Source organism: Zea mays, chromosome 6, assembly GCF_902167145.1.
Source record: "Zea mays cultivar B73 chromosome 6, Zm-B73-REFERENCE-NAM-5.0, whole genome shotgun sequence".
Classification (NCBI taxonomy): domain Eukaryota; kingdom Viridiplantae; phylum Streptophyta; class Magnoliopsida; order Poales; family Poaceae; genus Zea; species Zea mays.
Window position 1 is genome coordinate 47,947,906 of NC_050101.1, and position 14,018 is coordinate 47,961,923.

At 47.5% G+C, this 14,018-nt stretch overlaps 2 protein-coding genes across 3 annotated transcripts; one reads left to right on the forward strand and one right to left on the reverse strand.

Moving 5' to 3' along the window:
• The first annotated feature begins 6,857 nt into the window (after window positions 1–6,857).
• Window positions 6,858–9,222, forward strand: LOC541640 (legumin 1). Of its 2 annotated transcripts, XM_035959836.1 has the most exons (4): window positions 6,858–7,221; window positions 7,295–7,710; window positions 7,805–8,061; window positions 8,151–9,222. In XM_035959836.1, the coding sequence occupies exons 2-4, from the start codon at window positions 7,362–7,364 to the stop codon at window positions 8,994–8,996; spliced, it is 1,452 nt and encodes a 483-aa protein (XP_035815729.1). In that variant the 5' UTR covers window positions 6,858–7,221; window positions 7,295–7,361; the 3' UTR covers window positions 8,997–9,222. The 2 variants fall into 2 exon arrangements, with proteins under 2 accessions (XP_035815729.1, NP_001104865.2); NM_001111395.3 differs by lacking the exon at window positions 6,858–7,221 and having other exon boundaries at window positions 7,286–7,710; window positions 8,151–9,085.
• A 52-nt stretch (window positions 9,223–9,274) lies between these two features.
• LOC100216676 (WREBP-2 protein) lies at window positions 9,275–13,748 on the reverse strand. The gene is made up of 6 exons (NM_001143084.1): window positions 13,464–13,748; window positions 13,280–13,338; window positions 12,859–13,058; window positions 12,078–12,167; window positions 10,976–11,116; window positions 9,275–10,037 (listed from the first exon to the last, which is right to left on the reverse strand). Exons 1-6 carry the CDS (start codon window positions 13,589–13,591, stop codon window positions 9,507–9,509), a joined length of 1,149 nt encoding a protein of 382 aa, NP_001136556.1. The 5' UTR covers window positions 13,592–13,748; the 3' UTR covers window positions 9,275–9,506.
• Window positions 13,749–14,018: the final 270 nt, after the last annotated feature.

The following is a 14,018-nucleotide window of genomic DNA, read 5'->3' on the forward strand; positions in this document are numbered from 1 at the left end:
TACAGGTGTAAAAGGTTCACACTCAGCCAATAAAAAGACCAAGTTTTGGATTCAATAAAGGAGCAAAGGGGCAACCGAGGGCACCCCTGGTCTGGCGCACCGGACTGTCCGGTGCGCCACCGGACAGTGAACAGTACCTGTCCGGTGCACCAGGGGACTCAGACTCAAACTCTTCACTCTCGGGAATTCTCGGAAGCCGGCGCGCTATAATTCACCGGACTGTCCGGTGTGCACCGGACATGTCCGGTGCTCCAAGGAAGCTCGGCCTCCTGAACTCGCCAGCCTCGGGTTCGCGCGGCAGCCGCTCCGCTATAATTCACCGGACTGTCCGGTGTGCACCGGACTGTCCGGTGTGCCAGCGGAGCAACGGCTCCCTACGGCGCCAACGGCTCCCTGCGGTGCATTAAATGCGCGCGCAGCGCGCGCAGAAGTCAGAATCGCCCATACCGGTGCACCGGACATCAAACAGTACATGTCCGGTGTGCACCGGACACCCAGGCGGGCCCACAAGTCAGACGCTCCAACGGTCAGAATCCAACGGCAGTGATGACGTGGCAGGGGCACCGGACTGTCCGGTGTGCACCGGACTGTCCGGTGCGCCATCGAACATACGCCTCCAGCCAACGGTCAAGTTTGGTGGTTGGGGCTATAAATACCCCAACAACCCCACCATTCATTGCATCCAAGTTTTCCACTTCTCAACTACTACAAGAGCTCTAGCGTTCAATTCTAGACACACTAAAGAGATCAAATCCTCTCCAATTCCACACAAAACCCTAGTGACTAGTGAGAGTGATTTGCCGTGTTCATTTGAGCTCTTGCGCTTGGATTGCTTCTTTTCTTTCTCACTTGTTCTTGAGATCACAACTCCATTGTAATCAAGGCAAGAGGCACCAATTGTGTGGTGGCCCTTGCGGGGAAGTTTTGTTCCCGGCTTTGATTTGGGAAGAGAAGCTCACTCGGTCCGAGGGACCGTTTGAGAGAGGGAAGGGTTGAAAGAGACCCGGCCTTTGTGGCCTCCTCAACGGGGAGTAGGTTTGCAAGAACCGAACCTCGGTAAAACAAATCTCCGTGTCTCACTTGTTTATTCGCTTGGGATTTGTTTTGCGCCCTCTCTCGCGGACTCGTTTATATTTCTAACGCTAACCCGGCTTGTAGTTGTGTTTATATTTGTAAATTTCAGTTTCGCCCTATTCACCCCCCCTCTAGGCGACTATCAGTTATCCCCGGAATATTCCCATAAAGCGGGGTTACAGACCGTAATTACAGGGATGCCTTTACAAATTAGGCCCGTAATGCGCAGCGGCCACGCAGGGCCTGTTACAATGGGCCGGATCACACGTGGGCCTCCATGCTGGACGAGGTCGCAAGATGAGACGACCTCGTCACAGGTCTTCGTCCGGTGACGTATGGGACGAAGGGTTAGTCTGCCCGTTGTCTTGTCTCCGTTGGTGCAGCGAGGACGACGAAGGCATCGAGCGAAGGGTGGCGTCTTCGCCTTCGCCCCAACAAATACATCACCAATAGATCTAACATATACCAAGAAAAACATTATTTAACCATACAAAATAGCAAAACATAAAGTGACACATAGACTGGTGGGTGGGATGGCTGGTGGTTGGTCGCCTAGGTTGGGTGGATGAGTATTTAAAATGGTTGGACGATGTTGTCTTAGTTGTTGCGCTTATTGCCTATTAGGTTACACGCCTAATTTTACTGGGTGGATATTACCCATGGGTAATCGGGTTTAGATGATTGCTTCCCAAACTCGTACTCTCTTACCCAATGGGTGAGGATTTTGTCCCATATTTATACCCATGGGAACAATTTTTGTTCCATACCCTAACCTTAATAGGGGAATTCCCCATGAGTTAGCGGGTATCGGGTCTCCATTGACATCTCTAGATCTAGGGATCTGGCAAGACAAACTAGTGAGTAGAAGGCTAAAGCTAGCATCAGAGCCGCTATTGTAGTCGGAGTCATGCTTGTAGACTTAAGGAGACCCATTAGCGCATAAGGGAGTAATTTAATGCACCCATTGATCTTATTGAGCTTGGTAATGTCAAGTGAGAGATCATGTTTATTACTCTTGGTGATCGACATCGTTTAGACGGTTCGGTGGTGATCGAGAGTGTGGTGTTCACTCAAAGAGTGTTCACTCATAGAGTTTGCAGATGACTCGGCTCAGTAATTGTATACAGTTGTGAGCGGTTGACCATACCAGAGCAGCGAAGAACCAACCTGTAGAGAGCACTTGATCTTTGCACGGTCCAAGGGGAGCGACACCATTGTGTGAGTTCTACAATGAGGATTAGTGGGAAGTGTCGACTCTCTAGGACCTTGCCAAAATACTTTACCATATTTTCATTTGACCAATTTACTTTAATATGTTTTTATTCTTAGAATTTCCATGATAGTATAGGATTGATATTAGGATACAAAATTTTTTGTCACATATTAGACACTCAGATCAAATTAACCTTGCAGATAGGGCTTCATTTTTCACCAAAAAACTAATCCAACCCTCTCTTTGGCATCTGTCGGCGTTTCGGACCCTGGGGGACCCTCAACCGGGCCGACCAGTGAATTTTGTCGCTGCGTGCCCCTGCCCAGATGGGTTGGCGCAAGATGGAACACAAGAGGGAAATGCGGCTCGTGTTATCTCGCACCAGGGGGGTGCTCGTAGTAGGGGTTACAAGCGTTCGCCAGAGAGAGGGAGTGTGAGCCTGTTCGTTTGCTCGTCCCTCCGCGCGACCCTCCCGCAGGAAGGCTCTGGACCTCCCTTTTATAGATGCAAGGAGAGGGTCCAGGTGTACAATGGGGGGTGTAGCTATGCGCTAACGTGTCTAGCAGAGAGGTGCCTGAGCCATGTGTACATGCCAACGTGGCTGTTGGAGAGGTGCTAGAGCCCTGTTTACGTGATAATGTGGCCGTCGAAGAAGTGCCTGAGCCCTGTAGAAGCACAGCTGGCGGTGCGGCTGGGATCCTGCTGACGTCTCCTTGCTTCCGTAGGGGGCTGAGAACCACCGGCGTCATGGACGCACGCGGGGAACCATCATTACCTGTTACCGGGGCGAGCCAGATGGGACGCCGGTCTTGTTCCCTCGTAGCCTGAGCTAGCTAGGGGTAGGGTAATGATGTATCCCCTGTGGCGCGGTCAGTCCGAGCCCAAGGTCGGGCGAGGCGGAGACTTCTCCTGAGGCCGAGGCCGGGGTCGGGCGAGGACGCGATTCCTCCCGAGGCCGAGGCTGAGGCCGAGTCTTGGGGTCGGGCGAGGCGGAGACCTCCTCCCGAGGCCGAGGCCTAAGGTCGGGCGAGGCGGAGCTTCCTGTTGCGCCCGAGGCTGAACTTGCTGTTGTCAGCCTTGCCCGGGTGGCTGGCACAGTAGTCGAAGCGGGGTGAGCGGCGCTGTTTTCCCGTCAGATCAGTCAGGGAAAGGGCGAAGTGACTGCGGTCACTTCGACCTTGCCGACTGAGGCGCGCGTGTCAGGATAAGGTGTCAGGCGATCCTTGCATTAAATGCGCCTGCGATACGGTCGGTTGGTGAGGCGATTTGGCCAAGGTTGCTTCTCGACGAAGCCTGCCCGAGCTGGGCCTCGGGCGAGCCGAGGCCCAGCCCACTGCCTGAGGAGGCCCTCGGGCGAGGCGTGAATTCGTCCGGGACTACTGTTCCCGGCCGAGGCCGGGCTCGGGCGAGGCGAGATTGCGTCCCTTGGTAGACGAGGCCTTGACCTGAACTGTGCCCATCAGTCTTTGCAGTTTGTGCTGAGGGTGCTTACCAGCCGTGTTTAGGAGTGTTGGGGTACCCCTAATTACGGTACCCGACAGCATCGTTATCGTCAATGTCTTTGAAATTTAAGCTTTGTATCTTCAACAATGAGTCCTATATTTGAGTCTTAAAAAATAAAATAGGATCTAATTCTGAAGTGTTTAGGGTCAAATAACATTTACATCTCTAATAATTGAGTCCTATATCATATTATTAGGAAATAGATCATGTAATTTAGAAAATAAAAGGTTACAAATAGTGTATAAAACGAGGATAGTGCTCCTTCGTGGCGGGCCCAGGATTTGAAGTATGGGTATTCGAAATTTTGGTAGAACATAATTTTTTGACAATCTAAAATCACACGATTGTACTTTACGATCGGTTGTACGATAGAGAAATAAAGAGGGCTAGTGAAAACCAAAGTTTAGACAAAATAGCTGTAAAATAGTATAATTTTATGTTTTTTATAATATTTTAGCTTATATACATAACATATACATGTATATATAATTGTTTTGCCAAAAATAATAGGTATTCAATTGAATACTCTTGCTTGCATGTAGGTCCGCCACTGCTTCGTATGGGTCCTATATTTAGGACTCAAGAGGCCGAGTCCTGCAACTATTTGATGATTTTTTTGTGAAATAGAACCCCTATTAGAACATATTTTTAGTTTTGAAGTCCTATATTTCAAAGTACAATGCACGTTTAATACCTTGTTGGAATTCTCTAACTGGTATACTAGTGGTGTACTATTGGATTCAATTGGGAAGCATGGCAGTAGTTAGTCCTAAGTTAGTCCTAACTAGTGCTAAGAATTGGGCGATGCTAGCCCAAACCCATCATGCTTCGGGCCAAACAAGCTTGGACGGAGAAGGCCTAAAAAAATCGAGTTGTGTCGTACCAGCCCAAAGAGCAGAAACAGTGGCCTAGCCTAGCCCTAAAACACATTGGGCCTTCACTCGATCATGCTAGCCCAAAACTCGTCCCACATTTCAACCGGCATTATTCAAGGATATATACATAACACAACACAACTACAAATAACAATATTTCAATTGATAGTATTTCAACATATACCGAATACAATTACAGTAGTGCTACCGCAGTACTGCTACATTTCACAGCTACATTACGTCCATACATACTACATATATACTACCAGCACCTACTACTACTCTATTAGAACAAGTTCTACCAATACCTACATTACATCTACACATACTACATATACTCAGTTACAAACTCACAAACAAGTGAACAACCTTACACAACACCTAGAACTTGCTAAAATGGTTGCAACAACAAATTCTTCATATCTGTAGAAGATCATAAGAGTCATTACCACATATTACTACTACATATACTACCATATATGTCCATGCTTCAGAGGTCACACGGGCCATGGATCGACAGGATTGCGAGAGGCGGCTAGGCGGCTAGTGTTCAACTTTCGAGCATGATATGGCCCTTGGCCCCGGCGAGAGAACGAGACGTGAGCAACTGCTGGGAGATGGAACTCCAACTCGTTAGGCAAGTTTGTGTTCCTATCCTTTTTCTCTTCTCTCCTCCAAACATTACAGTATATATGGTCTCCTGCTAGGTCGATTATACAACCATTTGAATGTATACGCACACCACTACATGTATTATGTACAACACAGACCATTCTGGCGATTTTGACCCATGAATCGTCCCAACTCCTGTCTCTGTTTCTCCAGAACCGACTGCTGAATGCGTACCAATAAGGCTGCTCTATATCGACAGTTGCTGGCAAATGAGATTGAACACATGTCCCTGCAACTCCGGCTTCAGACCCTTTATGAAATGCGCCACAAACATTACAGTATATATGGTCTCCTGCTAGGTCGATTATACGACCAACTGAATGTATACGCACACCACTACATGTATTATGTACATATACTACCAGTATATGAGTACTGAATACTACTTCCTTTATTATATTCACTGTTACGCTTACGCACCCGACCCCAAGCTGCATCCCGGTCCTGGGGAGCTCACCTGCTGCGGCGGCGGCGTCTGCACGGCGGAGGGCTTAAAAGTGAGGAACAGCGGGCGGCGACACCAAGGTTAGCTTCTTTGCATCGCTGTATCGTGGATCGGAGGGCTGCCTAAGCCTGGGCGCAGGGCACGGGCCTATGCTCATATTCATATCGCTGTCGTATACTCGCAGGCTGAGTCGCTGATGGACTGAACGAGTGAGGCGGCATGCCTTTGCATGGGCGGGGCCGTCAGGGTTAAGGCCGGCCTCGGTTGCGTGTGTATAATTGTGCCAATTTCATGTTTTACGGGGTTTTTCTTTTTCTGTCGAGCTGATCTAGATCCAGCTCATACGTGCGGGCTGTGTCCGGCCTAACAGGCCAATATTTAAGATTCGGTCTAGGCCTGTCTTCGTTCGTGTTAGCCTGGTCTAAATTACTAAGTGTTAGGCTTTGCTTTGGCTACTGATTTTAGATCGTGGTTGTGCTTGTATTAACCCAAAAATAGGGCTAGATATCGAGTCAGGTCAACTTGGCCAAACTTAAACTGTCTCGGCTCGATATATTAAGGAACCGAATAAGAGAACCAACTCGTCTCATTTGTGAGTTCGAGCTCTCCCGAGCTAAAAAAACAATATACACATATATAAAATAGTATAACCAATTATTAGTTAATTCTAGACCTATTTAACACTAAAAAAGAGTAACAATACTCACACTTTCACATATCATGTCAATATAACACCAAATTAACAAATCACTTATTAATTCATCCAACACAAGTGCGAGATTTGTTTTTCTGACAAATGGTTGCTCATTCAAGCTAAAGAGCTGACTCGAACACAGCTCGAGCTGGCTTGTTAACAAATCTTGCTGAGATACTAGCTCAGCTCGTGACAAAATCAAAATGAGCTGAGCTGAATTGAGTCGAGCTAACCATGAACCGAGCGATCTCACGAGCCACGAGTATTTTGTCTAGTCCTACCAAAAAGACCGGTCCATTCTTCTAGTACTAGTCCGAACCCCGAAAACTTTATGATTTCCATAGCATTTGTCAAGGCTGCCTCATTAATCATTTTGTTGACGATCTAGAGTACTCTAGCGAAAACATGCAAGCAACCAAACCGTAGAGAAGTGTAGTAGGCAAGGCTGGTCGCTAATGCGTGCACCTGGACAGTCGTAATCGGACTGTGCGTGAACGAACTAAAAAGGCGCAACAAACTGTTGGAGTCGCTAGTCAGTACAAAACTGAAGCGGCCTTTGCCCTTTTGTGACTGTCAGCACAAGCAACAAGTCCAAACTGTTGAGCACACGATCCATCCAAGTCGACATCCTACTGCTGATCGATCGCGAGCTTGTCAGGTTCTTCCCATCCAACGTGCACAGCTCCTATCACGGCAAAGCAAAGCACCAGCAGCGTACGAGGACAAGGCCTGAATTTGTTCCCAGGTGCAACAAACACTTTTTGTTCTTTTTAGCTTTGCATCCTTCTCGTTCCACTTACTTAATGGCACACCATCAGCAATGCACACCACGGCAACAGCATTCACTGCCAAGAGAGTGAGCGAGCGAGCAGAGGCAGCGCAGCAATGGCGGCGGCAATAGTACTCTCCGGCCAGGTGCGGCCGCTTCCCTCGTCGCTGCCCCTGTCCCTGCTGCTGCTCCTCCTCCTGTGCTGCTCCGGCACCTCGTGGGGATGGAGCACGTCCCGGGGAGGAGCCGCCAGGGAGTGCGGCTTCGATGGCAAGCTGGAGGCCCTGGAGCCGCGCCACAAGGTGCAGTCTGAGGCCGGCTCCGTCCAGTACTTCAGCCGGTTCAACGAAGCCGACCGGGAGCTCACCTGCGCCGGCATCTTCGCCGTCCGCGTCGTCGTCGACGCCATGGGCCTCCTGCTCCCTCGATACTCCAACGTCCATTCGCTTGTCTACATCGTCCAAGGTTCTTGGCTAGATTCTAGTGCTGCAATGCATGTGGCTCAGCTCGACTACAGATTTTGGCGTATGAATCACGACTAATCCAGTGTATTATGTAGGGAGAGGGATCATTGGGTTCTCGTTTCCGGGATGCCAAGAGGAGACCCAGCAGCAGCAGTATGGATACGGATATGGATATGGACACCATCACCATCAGCATGACCACCACAAGATCCACCGATTCGAGCAGGGCGACGTGGTGGCCATGCCGGCCGGCGCCCAGCACTGGCTGTACAACGACGGCGACGCGCCGCTTGTGGCGGTCTACGTCTTCGACGAGAACAACAACATCAACCAGCTCGAGCCTTCCATGAGGGTACTGCTACTATGCTAGCAGCTAGCTACACCCTTACATTTCGATAAAACTCGACTAATGAATCTCTGTCGTCGTTGTGCGATTCGCAGAAATTCTTGCTGGCTGGGGGCTTCAGCAAGGGGCAGCCCCACTTCGCCGAGAACATCTTCAAAGGGATCGACGCCCGGTTCCTGAGCGAAGCCCTGGGCGTCAGCATGCACGTCGCCGAGAAGCTGCAGAGCCGGCGTGACCAGCGAGGCGAGATCGTCCGCGTGGAGCCGGAGCACGGCTTTCACCAGCTGAATCCGTCGCCGTCGTCGTCGTCGTTTTCGTTCCCATCGTCACAAGTCCAGTACCAAACGTGCCAGCGCGACGTCGACAGGCACAACGTCTGCGCCATGGAGGTGAGGCACAGCGTCGAACGGCTGGACCAGGCCGACGTCTACAGCCCTGGGGCTGGGAGGATCACACGCCTCACCAGCCACAAGTTCCCCGTCCTCAACCTCGTACAGATGAGCGCGGTGCGGGTAGACCTGTACCAGGACGCCATCATGTCGCCGTTCTGGAACTTCAACGCCCACAGCGCCATGTACGGCATCAGGGGCAGTGCAAGGGTCCAGGTCGCCAGCGACAACGGGACCACGGTGTTCGACGACGTGCTCCGTGCGGGGCAGCTGCTCATCGTACCCCAGGGCTACCTCGTCGCCACCAAGGCGCAGGGAGAAGGCTTCCAGTACATCGCCTTCGAGACGAACCCTGACACCATGGTCAGCCACGTCGCCGGGAAGAACTCCGTCCTGAGCGACTTGCCGGCCGCCGTCATCGCCAGCTCGTATGCCATCTCCATGGAGGAAGCTGCAGAGCTCAAGAACGGTAGGAAGCATGAGCTGGCTGTGCTTACTCCTGCTGGCAGTGGCAGCTACCAACAAGGTCAAGCTGGCAGCGCCCAACAGTAGGCACAACCTCAGAGTGATCTGCCTGAATAAGTACTCGTAGACTGTAATAATTAAACAAAGCTTGCTCATGGTTAAACTGCGTGTTGATTAGTCTTTCAACTACATAGCTCTAAAGTTTTTGATACACCGAGTGATTTGCCAGGAAAAAAATGAGCAGATTGTTGTAAGCAAAACATGTTTGTTATGGCTAAACTGCATGTCTACCTGGATTTGTATTTTTTTTCAACTACCTAGTTCATCTGATAAAAACAATTTAGTTGAGTAACATACTAACATTTCAAATGAAAATTTATTCCAAGGCAAACATATCCAAACTATCTAAAATACATGTGGCTCTGGAAGATAGGGGAGTGAAAGCATTTAGGAGCAGGTAACTGAGTACAATATATCCATGCACCATCTGAATGAACTACTACCTAAGGTTAAAGCTTGAACTTCCCCATGACTGCATTGAAACTAAAGGACAACAGATCACCCTCATATATCTACATATCCAAACCTAAATAAAGGTCAATCTTCATCTGGTGTTTCCTCATCGTCATCATTGTTGCCATATCTCCAGCCATCTTCAATGTTGTTGCCTCCATCTTCTTCCGTCTCTTCACTATCATCTTGGTACGTAGCTTTACCTGGCCACTGGTTCCTGACGCCAATGTCAGAAGGCATTGCTCTCGAAACCTTGGCATTGTAGGCTTTGGATGAGTGGACCTTGTGCCCATGATTCGTCTTGCTCCTTTTGGGGTTTGGTGCAATCTCGCCAACCTCGGCATAGTTATACTGGTAAGTGTGTTCGTTCGCAGCATGCTGCCCACCAGAAGCACCGACCTTACCGTTTTCCTCTTGACCGTGTTCAGGGTGCTGAGTTTTTAGATGAAGGTTCAATTTGTAACTGTGAATGTATGCTTTGTCACAACCTTCATAGGGGCAGACATATGGCCGATCAGCATAGCTTGTGGTTGCTGGAGTCGGAGGCTTTGGGGCGACACGCGGTTTTTCTGCTGGTGGCGCTGGCGCATGCTGCACTGCAATAGGAGTTCCAGTCTGCACCATGGCCCAATAGACAGAATAAATTACACAAGGGAAAAGTATAGAGTTTGTATTGACAAGTGTTTAAGTGTAATATATTTATAATTTAACGCTATGAAACTTTCTAAAGAATTATTATTTACTTTGTTTAGTTATAGTAAATTAATCTGACTAGTTATGCATTATAATTGAAGATAGTTAACTAATAAATGTAACTCTAATATACAGTTCATCAGTTAAACTTGCTGAAAATCGTAAATTTTTTAAAAGAGCCATGAGTCCATGAGTGTGTGCGAACTGTTTTTTAATAATAATGTGAATTTTATATAACAGACACTGCAACTTTGATTGCTTGGTAAGCTTTAGCTACAGCAAATTGATAACATATTACCTGAAAAACTCATGTAATGTGGTTATTGCAATTAAAGTTTTGATGTATAATCGTTATATATAGCTAGTCAGTTATTCCTGCAGAATAGTAAAAAAACATCCATGGACCATGGAAGTCAGCAACAAAACCCCCTTCACCTACCTACATGTCAATGCAACGGTATTATCATTCACCTGATAAAAACAGATGTATGTACCACCAAGGGGGCTCAATAGGTTGACAGGAAAGAATTATATTATAAGCACAACATACAACACAAGGGCAAACTGAACAGTTGCATAGAGCCATACTGCAAAGTCTGGCATGCCAGCACCACGGTCTACAAAATGTTTAGTTGAGAGAATTTTTATCATTTTTTTATATATTTCTCATGTGGATCTAGGATTGAGGATGTAGTTTAGTTATTTGTCAATGTTTTACATGTTTCTCACGGAGATCTAGGACTGAGGATGTAATTTAGTTATCGTATAGAAGAACAGTAATATCGATATTAACAATCAACCACAAGGGTAAATGCATCTTGAATGATGATTACATAAGTTTAAGCACAATAGCAGCATACCTTTTCATGTGACTTGACATGTGCTCCTAGTTTGAAGTCACTTGTAAATCTTTTGCCACATGCTGGGAAAGGGCATATGTGATAATTCTCCAATGCATGTGTTTTTAGGTGTGACCGTAGGTTAAAATCCAATGAGAAGGCCTGAAATTCAAAACGTTTGTTTGTTTGAAAATGTAAATGTGCTATAGCCAAAGACACGGAACTCCAAGAAAAAGATATCCATTAACGTTAAAAAAACTCGACCTGCGCCGGGGGGGGGGGGGGTAAGACAGGCCTCGGGATTTTTTTTTAAGAAGACCTTCTCACACAGGTCGAGAAAACCCCCGAACCCCTGCCCCACCCATACACAGCGGCTCTGAAGCCCATGTGAGAACGACCACGACCGGGGCTGAGCCTTAGACCTGTGATTTGGTGTGAGATAGACGAGGGGATTTTTTTTTAACCATAGCCTAAAATTCGCTCTCACGGGGAGTCGAACCCAGGATCTGAGGAGTGCTACTCAGACCACCTAGCCAACTCGGCTAGAGGCCCTTTCGCATTCAGGTTAAAAGAAAAGAACTGCCAAGGACAAGTTCACTAGAATGTTTTGGTTCAGGCCACCATCCTATTATTCCCAAAAATGGCCTTTGAATAAGGATGAGCTAGGCCTGACACCGATAACCCCAAAAAAACAAGGCTGGGCTAAGGCCTATTTTTAAAGGAAAACAATTACTTCAAAGAAGTCATTCATGGAGTCATGGATGACAGGATGTACGTTGGAAGCTTTTCATTGTATGAAGCTCAAAATTTAGCCACAAGTTTAGGAACACAGTAACTGAGTACTTGAGCATAGAAACATACAATGGGACTGGATGGATCCAATGAAATTGGATTAGGCCGAACGAAACATCAAACGAAAATCTTGAATTACAGAGAAATAAAATATCATATGACAGTTCACCATTCGATATAACATTTGCTATGCATGGATATCTAGAAGACTATAACTCCATAAAGACAAGGGGTGTGGTGATGGTTGAAACTTGAAAGCAAAAGAGACATAGTGCACTAGAAATCCATGATACCTTATAAGTTCATTGCTAGACAGGGATGAGGTGATTACCTTACCACAGCCTGGATGTGGACAGACAAAATCCTTTTGTCCTGTGTGGGTAAGATAATGCCTCTTCAACTTGGAGCTATCAACAAATTTCTGCCAGATAGAACAACAAAGTAGTTAGTGTCTGTAATTATAGTTTGAAAGCTTACGACATATACAATATATGATGTGTGGTTTATAAGTATTTAAGACAACACAGGGCAAAAGGGCTGAAAAGTTGAATATATAGTTTTCATTTACGGTTTCGTAGTATGATAGGCACCATCAAATTCAGTTATGATTTACTTTGCCATTGGTTCCAATGTAATTAAGAATTAAATCTTAGAAAAACAATACAATTATAAATAACAGGACTGCTCAGGAACAATACAATATCTGATGTGTGGTTTATAAGTATTTAAGACAAGACAGGGCAAAAGGGATGAAAAGTTAAATGCATAGTTTTCATTTATGGCTTCGTAGTATGATAGGTACCATCAAATTCAGTTATGATTTACTTTGTCATTGGTTGCAAACTAATCTTAGAAAAACAATACAATTAAAAATAACAGGACTGCTCAGGAACTCAGTTAAAGACTGGACGAGTACATCCTGAGTGGTAGAGGTAGACATATTCAGTATAAGGAATAGGGAGCAGTAGACATATTCAGTTAAACAAGAACATCTCGAGATGTTTTGTGTTTGCAAGCAGATAAGTACAGTAAGGCCCAAGTGCATATTTTTATTACAACAACAAACAAAGAGTATGTGGTACTGATGCTAGTTCCAATCCAGGCAGAGATACCTTCCCACAGTTGGGCTCGTTGCATATATACTGCTTCTCGTTGTGCACGCTAGCATGCTTGCGGAGCGCGCTGACATCAACAAAGGTCTTGCCGCAGTTCTCGTAGCTGCAGAGGAAGAGGATCTCCGTGGTGGGTTCAGGCTTGGGGGCTTCTACATCTAACACTCTGGGGTTGTCCTTGGAGTTTCTGTACCCATCCTCTGCACACAGGCAAAGAAAGGGGTTGTAACTTGTAATCACCGGCTGCTGCAGACTACCACAAATCTGCACTTAGCTACTGCTCATGAGTATCATGGACATCTAGACCTAGCCTCTTGTCACAGATGAAAGAACCTAACGTACCTTACAACCTCGGTAAGAGGTGGGATTCAACTAGGGGAACGGGGGGAGGGGGGATTCAGTACGAACAGACAGTTAGTACCTCTGACCCACTTGAAGAGCGAGCATTTGCCGCCGGAGGACGCGAGATCCTGCGGGATCCTGGGAAACGAAGCGCACCCGAAACCAATGGCCACCGCACGCAATGGATTAGCTCAGGTTAATTCCAGTCAGAAGAAGCGGAAATTATCTTATTTCAGGGAGAGGGAGGGAAGTTAAGAACGCACCATTGCTTGACCCACCGAGCGGCGGGGCGCGGCGGGCGGCGAAGCGCCTGCGGCTGTGAGTGCGAGTGCTGCTGCGGGTAGTAGTACTTGTGGCTCCCCGATCCGGCGGCCGTCGCCGGGTACTCCATCGCCTCCCCCTCCCTTCTTGACTGTGCGTGGAGGGCTTGCTTGCTAGGGTTTCGTGTTTGTGTATCCGCCTCTCTCTCTCCTCCGGTTGCGGCGGCTGGGCCTCTCGATCGGTTCGGCTTCGGGTCGAAGCTCACCTTTGCGCGTCGCGGGGTTGACGGCGCCGGAGAATGCCCTCTTCTTCCCTCCGTCACGACTCCTCATAGAGATGTTGCGCGAATCTCAAAGCAATCCAACGGCAGATCCTCAGGCTCCGAGTCCGAGTTATATTCCCTCTTTGACATTGGTGCACAAATGCTAAAAGTTTATGCCGTCTACGGCTGATGGGCCATATGCGAAATACTGTTTTGTTTTGTAAAATGTACTCCTTTCGTTTGTTAATATTTGACGTTATATAGTTTAAATTTAAACTATGCAACGTTAAATAAA